The 17,059-nt window shown below is 38.0% G+C and overlaps 1 protein-coding gene across 5 annotated transcripts in view; it reads right to left on the reverse strand.

Moving 5' to 3' along the window:
* PCCA (propionyl-CoA carboxylase subunit alpha) overlaps window positions 1–17,059 on the reverse strand; it is a 299,411-nt gene that overhangs the window by 200,915 nt on the left and 81,437 nt on the right. For all 5 annotated transcript variants that reach the window (XM_075045914.1, XM_075045913.1, XM_075045912.1 and 2 more), the window contains 3 exons: window positions 12,797–12,928; window positions 6,014–6,050; window positions 37–115 (listed from right to left, as the gene is read on the reverse strand). In XM_075045914.1, coding sequence (XP_074902015.1) covers window positions 37–115; window positions 6,014–6,050; window positions 12,797–12,928 — 248 coding nt within the window. The remainder of the gene's footprint in view (window positions 1–36; window positions 116–6,013; window positions 6,051–12,796; window positions 12,929–17,059) is intronic.

The raw sequence follows: 17,059 nt of genomic DNA on the forward strand, positions 1-17,059 counted from the left end.
GCATTCATCAAGGCAAGCTTTCGGACAGCATCTCACCTGGTCTCTTCATCATCCCAAGCGATTCTCATGCCTTTCCCACCACCACCTGCTGAGGCCTTGATCATGACAGGGTAGCCTAACAGCGGGGAACAATTAAGACAGAAGTTCAAACTTTGTTCAGTTGGTCAGAGGAACATGACAACTGACCACATGTCCAATAATGCCAGTAGACAATACCTTCGTTTATTAAAACACTTTGTTTGGAGGGAGAGGAGAGATTTTTCTTTTCAAGACTTAGCTGTCAGTGCAGTGATTTGTGAAGCCAAGAAAGGTTGTCTTCTCCATTTCATTTATACCAAAAAAACACAGAATGAATTATTCCCAAGTAACAAAGTGATTTATGAATAAAGACATTTGACCTTTTTAAACTCACATTTCTTTAGGAACAAAATTTTCTTCCTTTGTTACTGCTGCAATAAGCTATAGCTGTAATGATTTTTTTCAAAAAATTACTAGCAAAAATAAGCAGCAGATCTTCATAAACTATTAGTCAGGAGATTCAGTGAGCAAAGCTGTATCTTACCAGCACTTCTGGTGCAATACACTTTAAATAACAGAGCACCTCAAGGGCTGTGCTGCTTAGATATTATGTAATAATATCACAGAAAACAGATCATTACACTCTCCCCCCGCAATAAAAAAGGATTTTCCCCGAACTGACAAGTAGTAAGAAAAAGTGAGCAGTATAAGCCTGACAGCATTGTGCATAACTGGTAATATGTTACTCTCACAACCAGATGCCTTAATATGGGTATGAGTCAGGACCTTAGTTTTCTGAAAGCTAGAAAAGTACAGTAACAAGGTATGCAGTTTAAAAGCAGATTTAGTAATGATTGTTTATCTTGTAGTACAATATTTTATTTCAAAGCAACTTCCTAAAACAATTTCTTATTCATATCAGTGAACTCCACCTTTCTCCCACATGAATGTACAGCAATTTGAAAATTAAGGAGCTGATTAGAAAGTTTTTGACATTTCCAGGATAGCAGAAGATTCTTCAAGTCTTTGGTCTCCAGTTTGTTTAATGAAAATCATAACATTAAGCCAAATAGCAGACCAGCTGATATTGTCTGGCAAGAAGAGTTCATCAGTCCTTGCAAAATGAAGATACATTCTATAAAAGGCTTTGATCTGGGGACAGAAACGGACATTTGAATATGGTTCCCAGTAGAAATGGTCAAGTTTGCTATCATATGTGTAACTAAAGTTTACAGTTTCTTTCTGGAATGTTGGTCTACTCTTGCTCTGTCAAGTGACAGCAATACAGTACGCCCATCTCCTCCCTAAAGTCATTTAATTGAAAGATAATTAAAACCACCAAGATTGGGGGGGAGGCATGATGCAAGCATAAGAAACAGAGTAGTGTTGATTGGAAGGCAGGAAAGCAGTAACAGTACAAGAGAACATTAAATTAACAAAGAAACAGCAAAAGTCAATAAAATAGTTTCCAACATAACATGTTATTAGACAGTGAAACCCCATGCTACAGAGTATTCATGTGGCTGAAAGCTGTAGAGAGGTAATAGATAAGCATATGTAGAGCACAAATCAAGTTCCTGTAGGCAGGGAAGACCAAAAGGCTATAAATTGTCATGCTTTAGAGTGTAAAGTAATCTCTAATTACTAGGTATAAGGGCAAGACTAAACAGAGCCAAACAAATAAGCTTGCTCGAGTGTCTCTTATGTCTTCCTATGAAATATCTGACGCTGCCCACAGAGGGGTATGGGGTAGGTGACAGACTAACAATGGGTTCGATGCAGAACTATACCAAGTATTTTCAAGGCCTCTACAATTCCAGAGATAAAAGGGCATGCGCAAAATAGCTCTAGATTGCATTCAGCAAACAGTGAAGTTCAACTTATTTTCATGAAATGCAGCATATGCAATATCTAAATGAGGACAATTTATCTATGCTGTAGCTGCTTTTCCAGATCCCTGGCAACTGCCAGGCTCCTAGACAAGTCACTGGCTACCTTGAAACAAAGGAAAAAGCACATCTCATATGATTTTCATGCAAGAAGCGAGATTTAACTGGGTAACACTAGCGAACTTACACCTCTGGCAACACTATCACCAGCCGGAGACTCTCTCCAACTCAAGAGGCTGCAAGTCTGAAATTCTGAAATAAGCATTGTTTTATGCCTTATTAAGGCAAACTCACTATAGCAATTTCCATCACCTAATCTATCTTATTCAGTGTTACATGTACTTGAAAAAATCATCATCAATTATGCTAACAATTTCAGTCTAACAGTCTCTTGAATGGCTTGCTGATTTTAATTCTGTAAGCAGTGTAGTCCTAATTTACTGTTCTTTCGTTTCAACAGCAAAATAGGCATGTTGGCAGCGAGCCTTGGTGAGTCTTTCCATGCTAAAGAATATTACAGTTCATATATCACAATTCAAATGGTTAAATTATCAGACAGGATGCATGGGTTACTGGTATCACTCACCAAGTGTAGGACCACTTTGCTTCCCCCGCCTTTTACGTATACTGATTACACGTCGACCACCCTTGTATACAAGGCAGTTAAAGATTCCAGAGAGCCGCAATATAGTTACAAATAAAAAAAGTAAGGCCTGTTTTGAAAAGATACATACAACTTTTTAGGTTGAGAAGAAAAATTCTTTGCAACAGACCTCTGCAAGCTAGGATGACGATTAGGCAGTCCCCTGAAAATAAGGGCATTTGAACTTTTGCTCAAATACGCCTTGACACACTCCTCGCTCTCTGGGGCACTGAACTAAGCTAAAGAGCAGTTCTTCGGCCAATACCAAAGACTGATGTGCGCTAAGACACGGAAGACTTTGTAGAATCTAAGTTTTGTGTACATATTGGGTACAGGATCCTGGGATCAGGATGCGTCACTCGTCATTCTCCTAACTAGTTTTGCACTATTCAGCAGCAATCAAGATTGCTGAAGTATGCTCACATGGATTGCTTGGATTAGTTGTGGGAAGGGAGAGGTATGCAAACAATTTCTAACAGCATTTATAAGGACTCATGACAACAGCAATGAATAGTCTCACAAAGCAGGCACATTTTTGAGTAGGTGTTAGGTTTTCAACCCTTCCCTCAAATTAGATGCCAATTTACATGAAATTAAAACCGCATGCAAGAACAAAAACTACTCTTGTTCTATAGTTTTACATTCTTGTGACACATCTGAAGGATGGGTCTAAAAAGATCTTAGAAGGCAAGAAGGCAAAAAGCTGTCAAACCTGAACATGGTCAGGTATACTTTTGCTGTTAAATAAGTACTATTAAGTTAGGACTGCTTTGTTTCCAGGGCCCTTACTATTCTGAGAATCTGAATGGGAAAAGGAGTAAAACTTCTGGTGTCCCACAGCTGTTAGTTCCCACCCTTTGCCACGACAGTTTTAGGTGTCATTTAACCATTTTTATAAAGTCGCAGGTAGTAGACCACAGACTGCATGGTGCAGTATCAGTTTGAGCAACATTGCATGTGGCAATACCAGATTCTTTTCAATATCCATTATTGGAAAGCTAGTACCAACTAAACCCATGTCAAATGAAACATGACAAAAACATGGGTTTCACCTCTTCAGTTTGGTACAGACTTTCATTTAGTTAACTGCTTGCACTTCATAGTTGTTCAATCCTTTCAAACTGAAGAGTAAAGCTTTCTGGAGTTACAGCGATGCTTCAGAAATCAAAAAGCCAGCACTTAAAGTACAACTTACAAACAGACTTAAAAGTAGCATGGGAAAAGAGCCAATGTGATTAAGCACTACAGAAGGGATCACAAGAGAAGAACAGCCCACAGAGACAAATAGAGAAGGGAAACTATAGAAAGGGGCCTATACATCAATTTGTGCCTGAACTTCTTCCAAATCCTGATTTAGCCTAATATATCTGTCACATTCTCTCTTGACAACTTGGGAGAGCACATCTCAAATGAGGGGAAAAAGGTAGGTTTTACTCCCATACTGACAAAATTTGTATCCCAAAATAATAGTCACTGAAACAGGTAAAGGCAGCGTCTCAACCCTTAAGTGCCATGCTCCACTACTACTGGATCTTTGGACAGAACATTAGCAGGGAGAAGCAGGAAAAAAATGCAGGCAGCATGAGAACATTACGCAATGTTTGAGAGTTTTAGGTGCTGACCCACAATTAATTTTTTTTTTTTTTTTTAATAATTACTTAAACATTCTTGGAAGACTGACGCTGTGGATAAGTGAAATTAAAAATAATCTGAAAGTATTCAATTGCATATCAAGTGCATTATACATGAAGACAAATGCATTAAATACATAAGAGACTTCAATTTCATCCTATTTTAGATCCTTTGACATTAAAAATCATTGGGTTTTATTCTGATCAGTGGTCATGATTAGACAGAAGCTTAACCAAACTGATCAACTGGTCAAAACATGGGTGGGGAAAAAACTAGAAAGGACATTTTTCTTACACTGCATGCCATCATAGTACAAAACTTTTTTGTATCAAAATGGTTTAAGAATTTGCCGTCTAGATAAAGCACCACCCAGCTGTCTGTAATTGACTTTAATATCTACAGATTTAAGACTGCCTTGATATAATGACCTCCAAAGTGCTACTGATATCAAAGACAGGAACCAGTCTACAGAACACCAGAAGAACTCAGAAGAAAATTAAGCACAAATACATTTTAAAGGTTATCTAGGAAGCCACTGAATGCCTTCCGACTAACATTAATCAAAACTGCTTTAAAAATACTTGCAGGAAATCTTTAAAAAACAAGAGCAAGAAAGACTATTGAAATGAAACTGAACTGAAATAAAGTCATAATACTATGTCTTTTTCAAGGACTAAAATCAATTTTATTTACAGCTTTCGTCCGAATGTTCCAATTTGGTCGATAACATCTTCCTTTTGTTTCTGCTCCCATGACAGTGATCAGTAATCACTTGATTTCCCAACAGGGACATAAAGACTGACCCACAGAAAAGCTGACTTCAGTTATGTCAGCCTAAAAGCCAGCCAGGCCTATGTCAAGGGGGTTCAGGGCAGTTACCCAGTGCAGGGTAAAAAAAAACCAACTTAAACTCAAAGGGGAATGATGCTACACAGATGAAAAGTCATCTGCAGCAGTGCAAGTCCCAATTTCTATTTGGCACATAAGGCACAGCCATAGCTTTTGACACAGGTGAGATGTATTTGTAGCTAGATCAGTAAGAGAAGCTTCAAATGCAGATACATCCTTTGAATTATGTACCTGTGATGTACCTAAATAGCTTCTCATTGCTACTGTGTCTTAAAATGAAAATGAAAAAAAAAAAAACCCAAGAAAAATCTCTTACTGCATTAGATTCTTCTTCTAGAAAGCATTTAAGAACATGTGTAATTTCAAGCATATGGTTTAATATTTTCCCTAATATTAAGCTTTAGTAAATAAAAGCCAAAACTCATTAAGCACATATTACACTTAACCTTCATCAAAATGAGTCCCAGACAGTTTGCTAGTTGCTCTTTTCACCATTCTGTAAGACATCCAGAAGCTGAACAGTGACTTTATTCCAGAAAGCACAGAAGAAAGGCTGGCGCTCTGCATGATATTCAAGCTAACTGAAGTCCACAGAGTGAAGAAGGATGAAGATCATAACATCACTGGTGTCAGCCTCCATATAAAGAGAAGTGTACCATGCCTAACTTCTGACTATCGTGTCCAATTGCAGATATACTTTGAAATAATTCCTTTAGCAAGCTACTCATTACTGTATATTACATGCAATCCACAAATCACGGCTGCACTTGTTCTGTAAAGTCCAGTTTGTAAAGCTAAAATGTGATGATTTAAGAGACAGGGCATTAACGCCTAGATTCTTCCAGCCCTATAGGCAACAGGGAACTTAAAAACTATTAAAACATTATTTGTTCTATAGGGATTACTTATTACACATTCAATTTAGTCAACCATGTCTGCTGAGAGGCACACAAATCCCACCATAGCTAATTTAAGAACTTACCAATTTCCCTTGCAATTCTGACAGCTTCATCTGCATCCTGTAAAAGCAGGAAATGAGACCCAACGTTAATCCCATCAGCCATTGCACTATGTCCTGAGGGCAGTCATATATTGCACTACTGTCTCCTCTGATTCATTTAATGTTTGATTTTACAACCTTCTGACCCTTTTCAGCCAGAGGAATGTAAAATTAATACCATAAGTGGAATGTAAATTCTACCTCATCATTAGTATACTGAGAAACTCAAAGCAACGAGGAATCAGCTGACAGGAAACACAACCAGGATCGCAAAATTATTTTCTGCAGTTGTAGGAATTTAATGCTAGAATTTAGAAGTTTACAATCAATAATGGACCATAAATCAGATCGTTAAAGTTTGTCCACTGCCAGCTTGTTTCTATCCTCACAGGTATTTCTTGTGTTTTCCTGGTTGTTGTCAGTAGGGGGAGTTGATTCTCTATTGTTTGGGAGTGATTCAGGTTCAGAAAAAATCTTGCAGAACTTCTTTAAAGACAATTTTTTTTTGTCTACTGAAGAAAGAACACAAGCATTTCACTTTCGTAAGTTCTTCATTCTAAAGACAGAATAAACATTAAATGCATCATTTTAAACTGTATCTGAAATGAGAAGATTCACATGATTGTTTCCACTTAAGAGTCTGCACACTACTAGTGTATGACAATTAGAAAAAATCCTTTTGTTGATGCCACCTATTGCTTCAGCTGACTCATACTACTATAGCCTGGTACAGAAAAAAGTACTAGGAAACCCAGGGTGGGGGAGAGTACTTGAATTGCTTACATTTAATAACCAACTCTCTTCTCCTGCAGTAGTTAAATCTGGTTTCTTCTACTGATAACAATGTATTTCCATTATACAATACTAGAAAGAAAAAGGGTTAAATTACAGTGGCATGGGTTAAGTTTGAAAATTCCATCCAAATTTGCTAATATTTATACTATTCCGTGACATGCATTAAAAAATTTGTATGGAAGGCAGTAATGTCTGGAAACCACCAGCTGCTAAGTGTGTCTGAAACTATGGGGGCTGACTTATGAACATTAAAATGAAACCTGATATTTTTAAAGCTTTCAAGGCAATCCGTTTTAAAAGCACCCAGGTCAGAACTTTAAAAAAATACATAAGAAATGTTCATACCTGGTTCATTTATGTCCAATAATAAAACAAAATCCTCTTTAAAAGTCTTCAGTACCTAGTAACAGCCCCATGAAGAATAAGGGGGCTGGCAGGGGAAGTTGTCAGAAAATTTAATTTCCTTTCATTAGCTAGTCTGCTCCACAAATCGGTGCTTGTTAAGTTCAAAGCAGTCCTGAAAGCAACATCAGTTTTAAGTCTTTTTACTCCAGTCACATCTGTTAATGAGATTTTTCCAAATAACAATTGTTTTTAAGTCAAGAGATAAATCTAGCAAAAAAACCTCCCCCCCCAAAAAAAAAAATCAGGGTTTACTGTTTTATTACACCTTGCTGCTTTCTATGACCCTGCACCCTCCAAATTTTAGCTTAAAGGGATAAAATGCATGAAAAGGGTCATTTAAGAATGTTAGTGGTTTCCACACATTGAGTTTGAAGGTTCTTTGTTCCTGCCTGTGACAGTTATGCGAGAATACTTCCCCTTAATAGCCTCTCTGTCAGGAAGTGTTAAACCTGCCAAATGCAGACAATTAGAGCCTCTTGAACAAAATGCAGGAAGAGTGATGACTGACGAAGAGCCACGATTATAGTCGAGAAGGAAACTTTTACATTTCTTTTCTCTTGCAAATTCACTCCGATATTTGCAAAATAGAATTAAGAGGGGGGAAGCAAACAGGGTAATTTTTTTTCACTTAGTTACCTGCAAACAAGTGGCTAACTGATACGTTGCAGTCCACGAAAAGACAAGCTGCAAATCATTATAGGGAAACTTTTCACTGCCACTGTATTTTTATACATGCATACAACAACTTTAAGTAATAAACGGCATCGGACCAGCAACACTAATTGTCTCAGTTCTGGCTTGAACAGACTGAAGTCATCTGCCTAGCCGTTATTAATTTACACTGTTTCAACATCTGTTTCTTTTACAGTTCTAATATATTAGAACCCAAACTCTTAAGATAAAAAAAAAAAATCTATGCATATCCAAATTCTTTAGCCTTCAAAGAGCATTTCTGAAATAAAAAAAAAAATACGCTGTGCTTTAAAGAGAAAAACTAATAAACAAAAATTAATAAACACTGACATATTGAAATCTCTGGTAAGCCTTTTGATCTTTTTCCCTAAGAAAGTATGTTTTAGTATCATGTATTTCACTTGCAGATTACGTAAATACAGCAGCAGTTTGAGTACTCATAAGTTAGGACAATTATTTCAGATTTTTGGTGCAAAGAACTTAGGATACTCGCCATAATGGGGAAAAAAAATGAATGCTATGACACTGCATAACACACAAGTCCATATGTGCAAAATACACAAAACCACACTGGTATTAAAAGCATTTTGAATTATTTTTTAAAAGCAAAAGTCGTCAATGATTTACTGCTGTTTCCTCCAAAAACACATTAGCTACACTACCATTTTCCCAAAATAAACTGGAGATTGTAAAGAAATATATAATTTTAGCACCACCTTTTATTGTACAAATAAAAATGTTCAAGTAATGGTACAAGTTTATAAAAATCCTAAGAGTTATAAAATGATGTCACAGTGTTTTTACAAATGGCTGATTTCATTAAGTTAAAAAGACATAAAATACTCATCTAGCATAAGAATTTCTAACCTCCTAATTTCATGTACTTGCCTCTCTGCCAGGTACCAGCAGGTGGAGACAAAAAAGCAAAACTATTCTAATGTAGAGGAATGCCAGGATAAAGCTGTTTAAGAGACTCCAAGAGCTGTAAAACCCTGTATTAATTATGAAGAACTACATAATAGTTTTCATGGCTGAGGGTGTTGGGCTTAGAGAACCTCCAGTTCATATCTAGTCTCCAACAACCTCTCCAGCAATACAGTGATCATTTAATACCAATGTCAATACCCCAGTGCAAGAATACAGCCAAAACAGATACCTGAAACTTAAATACAGTAAATTCATAGTCTTGCTGAAAACCTTCAACGTGTCTACTGACATCAGCGAAATTAAGTAGACACCCAGAGACATTTATCTTCTGGGTCTACATCCAGCTGTGTTCTACCAGCCATAAAACCAAACTGGCTGTACATGATGAAACAATATTGGGGGGGGGGGGGGGGGGGGGGAATCTTTCTTCCCTTGCCATTCCTTTGCCAGTTTTTCACCACAGCATCTCCTTATACTCATTACTCAGCCTCCACTTTCTTCTTGTCACTTATTCCTCTTTACTCATTTACAGACAATACATCTTCTCAGCTCTAACTTTAGTATAGTCATTGCTCATGTGAATTAACACTAATTCTTTTGATTAAGGCTATTTACCACTATCTCTCCCAATCAGGTTTTAGGAAACTAATTGTAATTAACTACCTTTGAATGCTTTTGTTGGCTCTCTAATTGACAGCACCAGACTCGGGTTCCTTATGTGTGTAGACTGGATAACCCTTGCCTCAGCCAATAGAGAAACTGAATCAGGGATGAGAATAAAATTACCCTTTGTCCACTCTCGCTCCACATCTTTCCATTCTCAGTTTCATATTTGCTACAGTGTTTGCCTATATAAGAACAGTTAGTTGTGTGTGTTATACCAAGCATCCTCCTCTTCAATCCTTCCAGGTTCTTAAATATGCTGTTGAAGGGCTTCCTTCTCTTAACTTTCTAATTTAATTTCTACTCACTGGGAATTTTTCTGCATGCAACTTCTCCAAGATGTTATTACAAAAGCTTAGCAACTCCAGTGACTGCTACCTGTAAGAGCTAAGCAACATAGATAAGAGGAGGAAAACACCCTTTATTCATGAAGGACTTATGTATTTGCAGCGCTATTTAACAAGTGCTGGATAAAGACAATTCTTCAAGTAACAAAGATTTTCAGTGCAGTCCCGAGTTGAATAACAAAGTGCTAGAAGTTGTTACCCTATGTTTGCTTTAACTATTCATCCACAAAGAATACATGCAACTGATCTTTCTTAACTTCTGGTATTGTCAGAGGCATGAATGCTGTTTTCTTCCAGCTTTATTAGACTCCACCAGAAAGATGAAGCCACCTCTAATCACCTCAAGTATCAAATAGACACTTAACTCCTTCCCAGGACCTTTAAAAATTTTGTTTCTCAAGAAAAAAGAGCCCTCAAAGATTTTTGAAAGCTTTCTAAGTTTGTGACCAAAACAAGTCTCCTACAGAATGGCAGAAATCATATACAGTCTGCAATTCCTTGTGTGTTGCTCTTCTGATTGTATCTGGTATCACACAGCTTTGCCCTTCCTATCTGAGTCTGAATTGGCAAAATAGTACATCAAGCTCTAACCAAAGATCAGGCATCCTGTATGACCTAATTACTCGGGTATTCATCCTAGTAAAAGACACATTATCACAGGAAGGAGATTGGAGGACAAACACAGGAACATATTTAGATCCATAGAGAGAATGAGAATATCAATTATCAGAAGTTTTATTTCCTAGAACGGGTAACCAAAGCATTGGTTAACCTAAAATTTTTAATCTCCCCTTTCCGATGGAAACTACAACACTGGCAATTTCTGTGGAATCTCCTTTGTCTTACTTGGTGAGTACACTGCAGTGTTTTTTTTAATCTTGTGTTCTTTTTCATCAACACTCTTCAGATAATCAGAACTAGTGCAAGGCTGAGGAATGTGAAATTGATATGATATGGACACTTCAGGATTAAGTAACTACTGCATAGTTCCTTTCAATAGCTGAGGATTGGAGTTGTCAACTCAATCCCACATTCCGGTTCATTCAGTGTTAAGACTATCATTGCATATAGCCAATTGCCAACCGGACCACTTATGTTCTTTCATTTTGTGTCAGGACTTCAGATGATTGTCAAAAAACAGTGCAATTAAAGGTCTCAGAAACAAGTGCATACAGGTAAGTAGCTCAGTTTCACTGGTTATATGGCTATCTGTTCATTAACCAGTATCCTATGTTGCCAGGTTTGTTTCTTTGTATTAGCAGAATAACAGACCCTTACATAAGTTTTAACTTGATACAGTGATAAAACCAGCATTTTGAGTATTTGATTCTGCATTAGAAAGTTTTGTGGGGTTTAGATGAGTAATTCAAAGTTATCTCCTAATTAGAGGTTTTCCTAGAAGTTATTTTCAGGATTTCTAGAAGAATATACAGAATATCAGACAGAACAGAGGATCTTATGCACAATAGTTTGGCTGCTGTTACATCTTATAAACACTAATGGACCACATACACAAAGACTGCTAAAACATGCAACAAAAACCTGAAGGAATGCTGTGTTCAACTTATCACTGCCAATCTTCAGCATTGGCACAAATGCCAGCCTCGAGAAACAAGTCTGGGCTTTTTACCTGTCGCAGCATATCCCACTGCCAGGCATTACACACCCAGCATTTCCATCACAAGTACTGAGGAATTCTCTTGTGCATTTTTGACCTCAAATATTTCATTTTATCATTCTCCCTCACTCACCCAGTTCTCCAGGCATCCTCATCACAACAGACAATTTTGTGGAGGCTTAGCCCCTTTGCACTCTATTCACCTTTCTCATTCAGTTGGGTTTGGGTTTTTTTCCTCCTAACAGAGTTTAAAAATCCAACTTAGCTGACATGATGCTAAACACCATTGCCCTAGTATATGTTGCTCCTTAAAATACAGTCTGCATTCCATCAATATACTCAGTTGTTCCCAGTTATCTTGACATTTCCTATTTCATCATGTAAATAAGATTTATGATGATCAGAGGTCAATATCAATTGTCATAAATAAAATCTGAAAAGCTTTCCCTTCACTACATTGAAGTGCTGTTGAAATAAACTTCTCACTTTTTCATGCAACTCAAAGTTTTACTCAAAGTTCATTTGAAAAAAATCTAACTTGACATGTCTAGCATGAAAAATTTCAACCCAGGAGGTCAACATTTTAAAACACATGAAAGTTTCAGGCGTATACGACAAAGGTTTTAAAGGAAAAAGCTTATTTACCTTCATTAACACAGACAGTATGTAAAGACACACAGGAAAACTTAATACTTATTCACTATAGCAGAAAATAAACCAAAACTAAGACATACTTTATTTCACCTTACAAAATAAAAACAAACAACCAAAATGCTTTTAAAAAACTGTTGGAAATCATTCCTTCTAAAACTCCAGGAAGAACACTAGATGTAGATTCGGACAAAGACCCACCAAATTCCCCCCTCATCCTCACCCCAAGTTTTGCAACACATGGAAATCTACACCATCAGCACAGATCGTAAAATGGATGCTTCGTACAGTGTAACAAACTTCACTGTTAACTTAGGGCTGCCAAGATCTCGGCCAACAAGAAGTAAAGACGTAAAAATATGTGCAGATAGTCAAATCCACACCTGATACTTAACACATTTACCTGCCTTCATGTTAAATTTAAAGCAAAATATTTTTAGAGGCTTAGAAGGACATAGAAGCAGTCCTTAATACATTATTTATTATGAAGGACTTTTCTTCTCCAAAGCTCTCTCACTAGTAAAAATCTGTACCCCATTTTTAATTACATCTTATTGAAAAAGAAGTTGAAATTATAATTACATTCCGCATCAGACCTTCAATAGGTGTACTTCGATTTAGACACTGTTCCTACAGTGGGCAGACAGTAATTAAATGATTTCTCACCTTGACTACTCCATCAAAGCCAGGGATCGTGTTGACCTTTGCATTCTTGGCTAACAATTTGCTTTCAATCTTGTCTCCCATAGCTTGAATAGCATGTGTGTCAGGTCCAATGAAGGTGACACCTTCTGATGCCTGCAAAGACAATAAAGATATAACTTTAGGAGACGAAACTAAAAATCTGCTTTACACTGGTATTGCTATTATTTTTTTTCCTCTCTTTTTGAACTGATTAATGAAACAACATTTAGAAGACATAGTGATCTGTTTATCTAACAACCTAGCAATACATAAGCAGCATTTCAGCCAGTTCATTAAAAATGTCTATGACCTTGTGAAACTATGTATACACACAAATTCAAAGCCCCTATAATTAGCACTTGTATAAATCAAAGCCAGGCCAAAGAAAAATAGCTGAAAGTGGAAGTACTCCAGCTTGAAAGTTAGAAATATCCCTTGAGAAAACAGAGGCTAGTTAACTCGCCATTGAAATAGCCACAAATGATTTACAAAGATATGCTTGCTAAACTGTAATGCAGTTGAAAATTCCATTATGCATTCCAAAAAACAAACCTTGATGAAACATCAAAATGAAAGTGCAGTGTCTTACTCAACGTATTTAAAGATCTTGAAAATAAGGTAGTAAGTGAAATAACGTTTCTCCAATTCTTTCAGGCAACTCTTTTCCACTACTAATGTGGAAATAGGTTAACATAAAACACGTTAATACTTGAACTTTAATACTTTAATACATAGGTAGAACACTGAATTGTGTTTTTCCTCCTCCTGTTTCTCTATGCAAGCAATAGACTTCAGTGATCAAGTACACAGACATTTTTTCAAACTGCTCCAGGGTCAGTACTATACTGAGCTAAGGGCAATTCTATCAGAGCTGTTTCAGTGAAAGTTACTGATGCATCAGTGAGTACATGCATGTTTCAGGCAACTTAACATCTTTTGTACCATAGGAAGAAAACATCAAAAGAATAAGCATATTAGCCCTGCACAATTTTTCATTGATTCCCCACCCCCAATTCTAAGACACCTGTAAAATGCTTAAAAACTTGTTTCCAGCCAATGGGCAGTTTACTGAACACCAACGCTAACACAATGGCAAACATTTTATTTCTTGTATCAGAATTTGTGCCTTAATATTTTGTCTGACATACATTTGTGCTGCATATGTTAGGGTTGCCAGATAGTTATAGTCACTAATAATAAAAAGTAATTTGCTGAAGCTTTGTGTATTTATGTAACAGTAGCACATGACCACAGAACAGACATAGGAAAAATATGGTTTTTAAGATGGGGAGCAATGTCCTCCTATTCACAATCTTATAAGAGCTGACAGTTCCCAATGTGCTTGGGAGTCACTGTTTTCACTATCAGCAGCCTCCTAGCAGGAAGAGTGTAATAGCAGAAGCTCTGTGTAGACAACTTCCTATCAGCCTAGCTAACAGGGTGCTACAGATAACAGAGAAAAAGATCAGACAAGTATTACAGACACACTAGGAAGCTCACTGCAGACACCCAAACCAAATGCAGAGCATCAGTTCAGCCACATCAAAGGCTTGTTAGCTTCAACTCACAATGAACCACCTACTCCGCTCCGGTGAGACCCTGCCTGGAGCACTGCATTCAGCTCCGGGGCCCCCAACATGAGAAGGACATGGACCTGTTGGAGCGAGTCCAGAGGAGGGCCACAAAGATGATCAGTGGGCTGGAGCGCCTCTCCTATGAAGACAGGCCAAGACAGTTAGGGTTGTTCAGCCTGGAGAAGAAAAGGCTCCAGGGACACCTTATAGTAGCCTGCCAGTACCTAGAGGGAGCCTACAAGAAAGCTGGAGAAGGACTTTTCACAAGGGCATGTAGTGATAGGACAAGAGGTAACAGCTTTAAACTGAAAGAAAGTAGATTTAGATTAGATGCAAATGAAGAAATTCTTCACTGAGAGTGGTGAGGCACTGGAACAGGTTGCCCAGAGAAGCTGTGGCTGCCCCATCCCTGGCAGTGTTCAAGGCCAGGTTGGATGGGGCTTTGAGCAACCTGGTCTAGTGGAAGGTGTCCCTGCCCATGGCAGAGGGGTTGGAACTAGATGATCTTTAAGTTGCCTTGCAACCCAAACCATTCTATATGATTCTATGATCTGGGTTTTTATCTCAGCCTACCTCTTTTCTATTACAGTAGGCTTATTAGCTCAGGAACTCAGTAACATTGACTTGATGAACAGCTGTCATACAAAGTTGGGAAGACTGCAATAGGAGGGAGGAAGGGGTAGGAAGACCAACACAAGGGTACGGATCTATTAATGTTATAGTGCCAAAGGATCTGAACACTAAAGGAATTCACTTTTTAAAGGAGAAGGGGTACAAGTAAGGAGTTGATGCTTGAAACCATAGCGACACAGTTTGATCATTTCAGAAACAGCAGGTTACAACCTGAAAACTTATACTTCATTCTCTCTTTTAACAAGAGAGTTTTAAATAGGCACCTGCATACACCCGGAGGTAGGGCAGAGTTCCCTTCTGTCAGACTGTATTCTAATCTCAAAAAGCTTTGTGAAAAAGGTTCATTTACATACTTAGCAACTGGAGGTTATGCTGTCCCTCTTGCATTGCTCCTAACATGGAATTGCCTTGTTTCTACAGCTTCTGCCATAACATTGGCATTTGCATCCTCATCAATGCCACTTCAAACTTCACCATGTATTGCTTCCTCTCCCTACTCTCTTCCCAAAGCCTACCATCAAAAACATGGGATCTCCAGAGATCAAGATAGGGGGTCCAAAACTTTTGCTGCCCTGACAGACCATTCAAGACTTCCAGCTTGCAGCCTACTTCCAATACTCTACTCTTACACTATTTCTCTTCCTCCTCTTTCTTCTCTCAGAAAATAAGAAAATCTTCATTCAAACTGGACATCACAGGAGAGGATGGGAATTACATTCATGGCACCAGCAAGCATGTACCCTTCCAGTGAAAGGCATACAGGGAACTTCTGGCTTGACTTACTGTCTCCACTCACTGAGTTGTGGCATGGGCTTTCAAATGCCACTTTCCCTGCTCCTGTCCAAGCAGGTAGTTGGATAAGAAGAGAACAGCACCATTCAGGAGAGATTCATGAACCACCTGAGAAGGAACACTCCAGGCCATTTCAAGAAATTAACCTGCTGCATCCAGTGTATTTGTCACACGAATCTTGTAGAGCTGTAATATTTCACACAGATACAACAAATACTACTTACTAAAAATTAAGTACTAGATGATGTGCAGCAGATTCACTTTACTCTAATGTAAATACCACCTGGTGCAACCTGTATCTTTGTCTTTTTTTTAGATGTATACTTTTAATGTCCAGAATTTACAGACTGCACTTGTCTACACATGCACCTCTTGGCTTTAACTGCTCTGAACCTTTGTACCTTACACAGAACTGCTCTTTAATTGTGAACAAGCAGCAGTTGTGAACAGTACCACCAGCAGTTCCCCTATATGGTTAGTCAACTGGGGCAGTCATCACATCCAGTTATTTCCCAGCAACAAAGTCTGACACAAAATATTTTAACTCAATGTGGTATCACAAGATACCTGAAACCACATAACTCGGCATGCTGTAACATCCATAAATCAAAAATAAGTTAACGAACCAAGGGGGATCCACTGGTTTCCAGCCAGTATGTCAAATCATCTCTTACACAGAAAAGGTGTATATTCTCTGACATGACTTGCAACTCACTTTAGCTAAGCTCACAAAAAAAGACTTTGTCAGCTTAAGGTACTACTAGACAAACTCTTGCAAGTCTTGCTACAATAACTTAAGTCCCCATCTCTCAAAGATGCTTGCTCAAGCCCTCTGCCAAAGCTTCTCAGCTCATCACCAGAAAAGTGCCCCAGCTTCTTCATTGCCAATACTCACACATGATGTACTAAATGACCTGTTCAAAACTCTAGTGCCCGATACTGAAAATGCCAAAAACAGACCATAAGAAAGAATGCAGCAGTAACATCTTCAGCTCCCAGCAAGATTTATCAGCACTCATCCATTAGCACCCTTAGTTTATGAAACACACAGAAGTGGTGAAACTGTGCAAGAAAAACTTCCAGTGCCTGATGACAGTCTGTCCACACACAGATTTGCCAGTGTAGCAGCAAGCACTAGAACCTCTGTTGTATATACACAAGCTTACACACTGCATATCAAACAAGTTCTTCTGAAAGTCCTGTCACTCCTCCACACATTCAGCAGCATACTTCAGCCTTGAAGACT

The sequence above is a fragment of the Buteo buteo genome, chromosome 14 (genome assembly GCF_964188355.1).
Source record: "Buteo buteo chromosome 14, bButBut1.hap1.1, whole genome shotgun sequence".
NCBI classification, from domain to species: domain Eukaryota; kingdom Metazoa; phylum Chordata; class Aves; order Accipitriformes; family Accipitridae; genus Buteo; species Buteo buteo.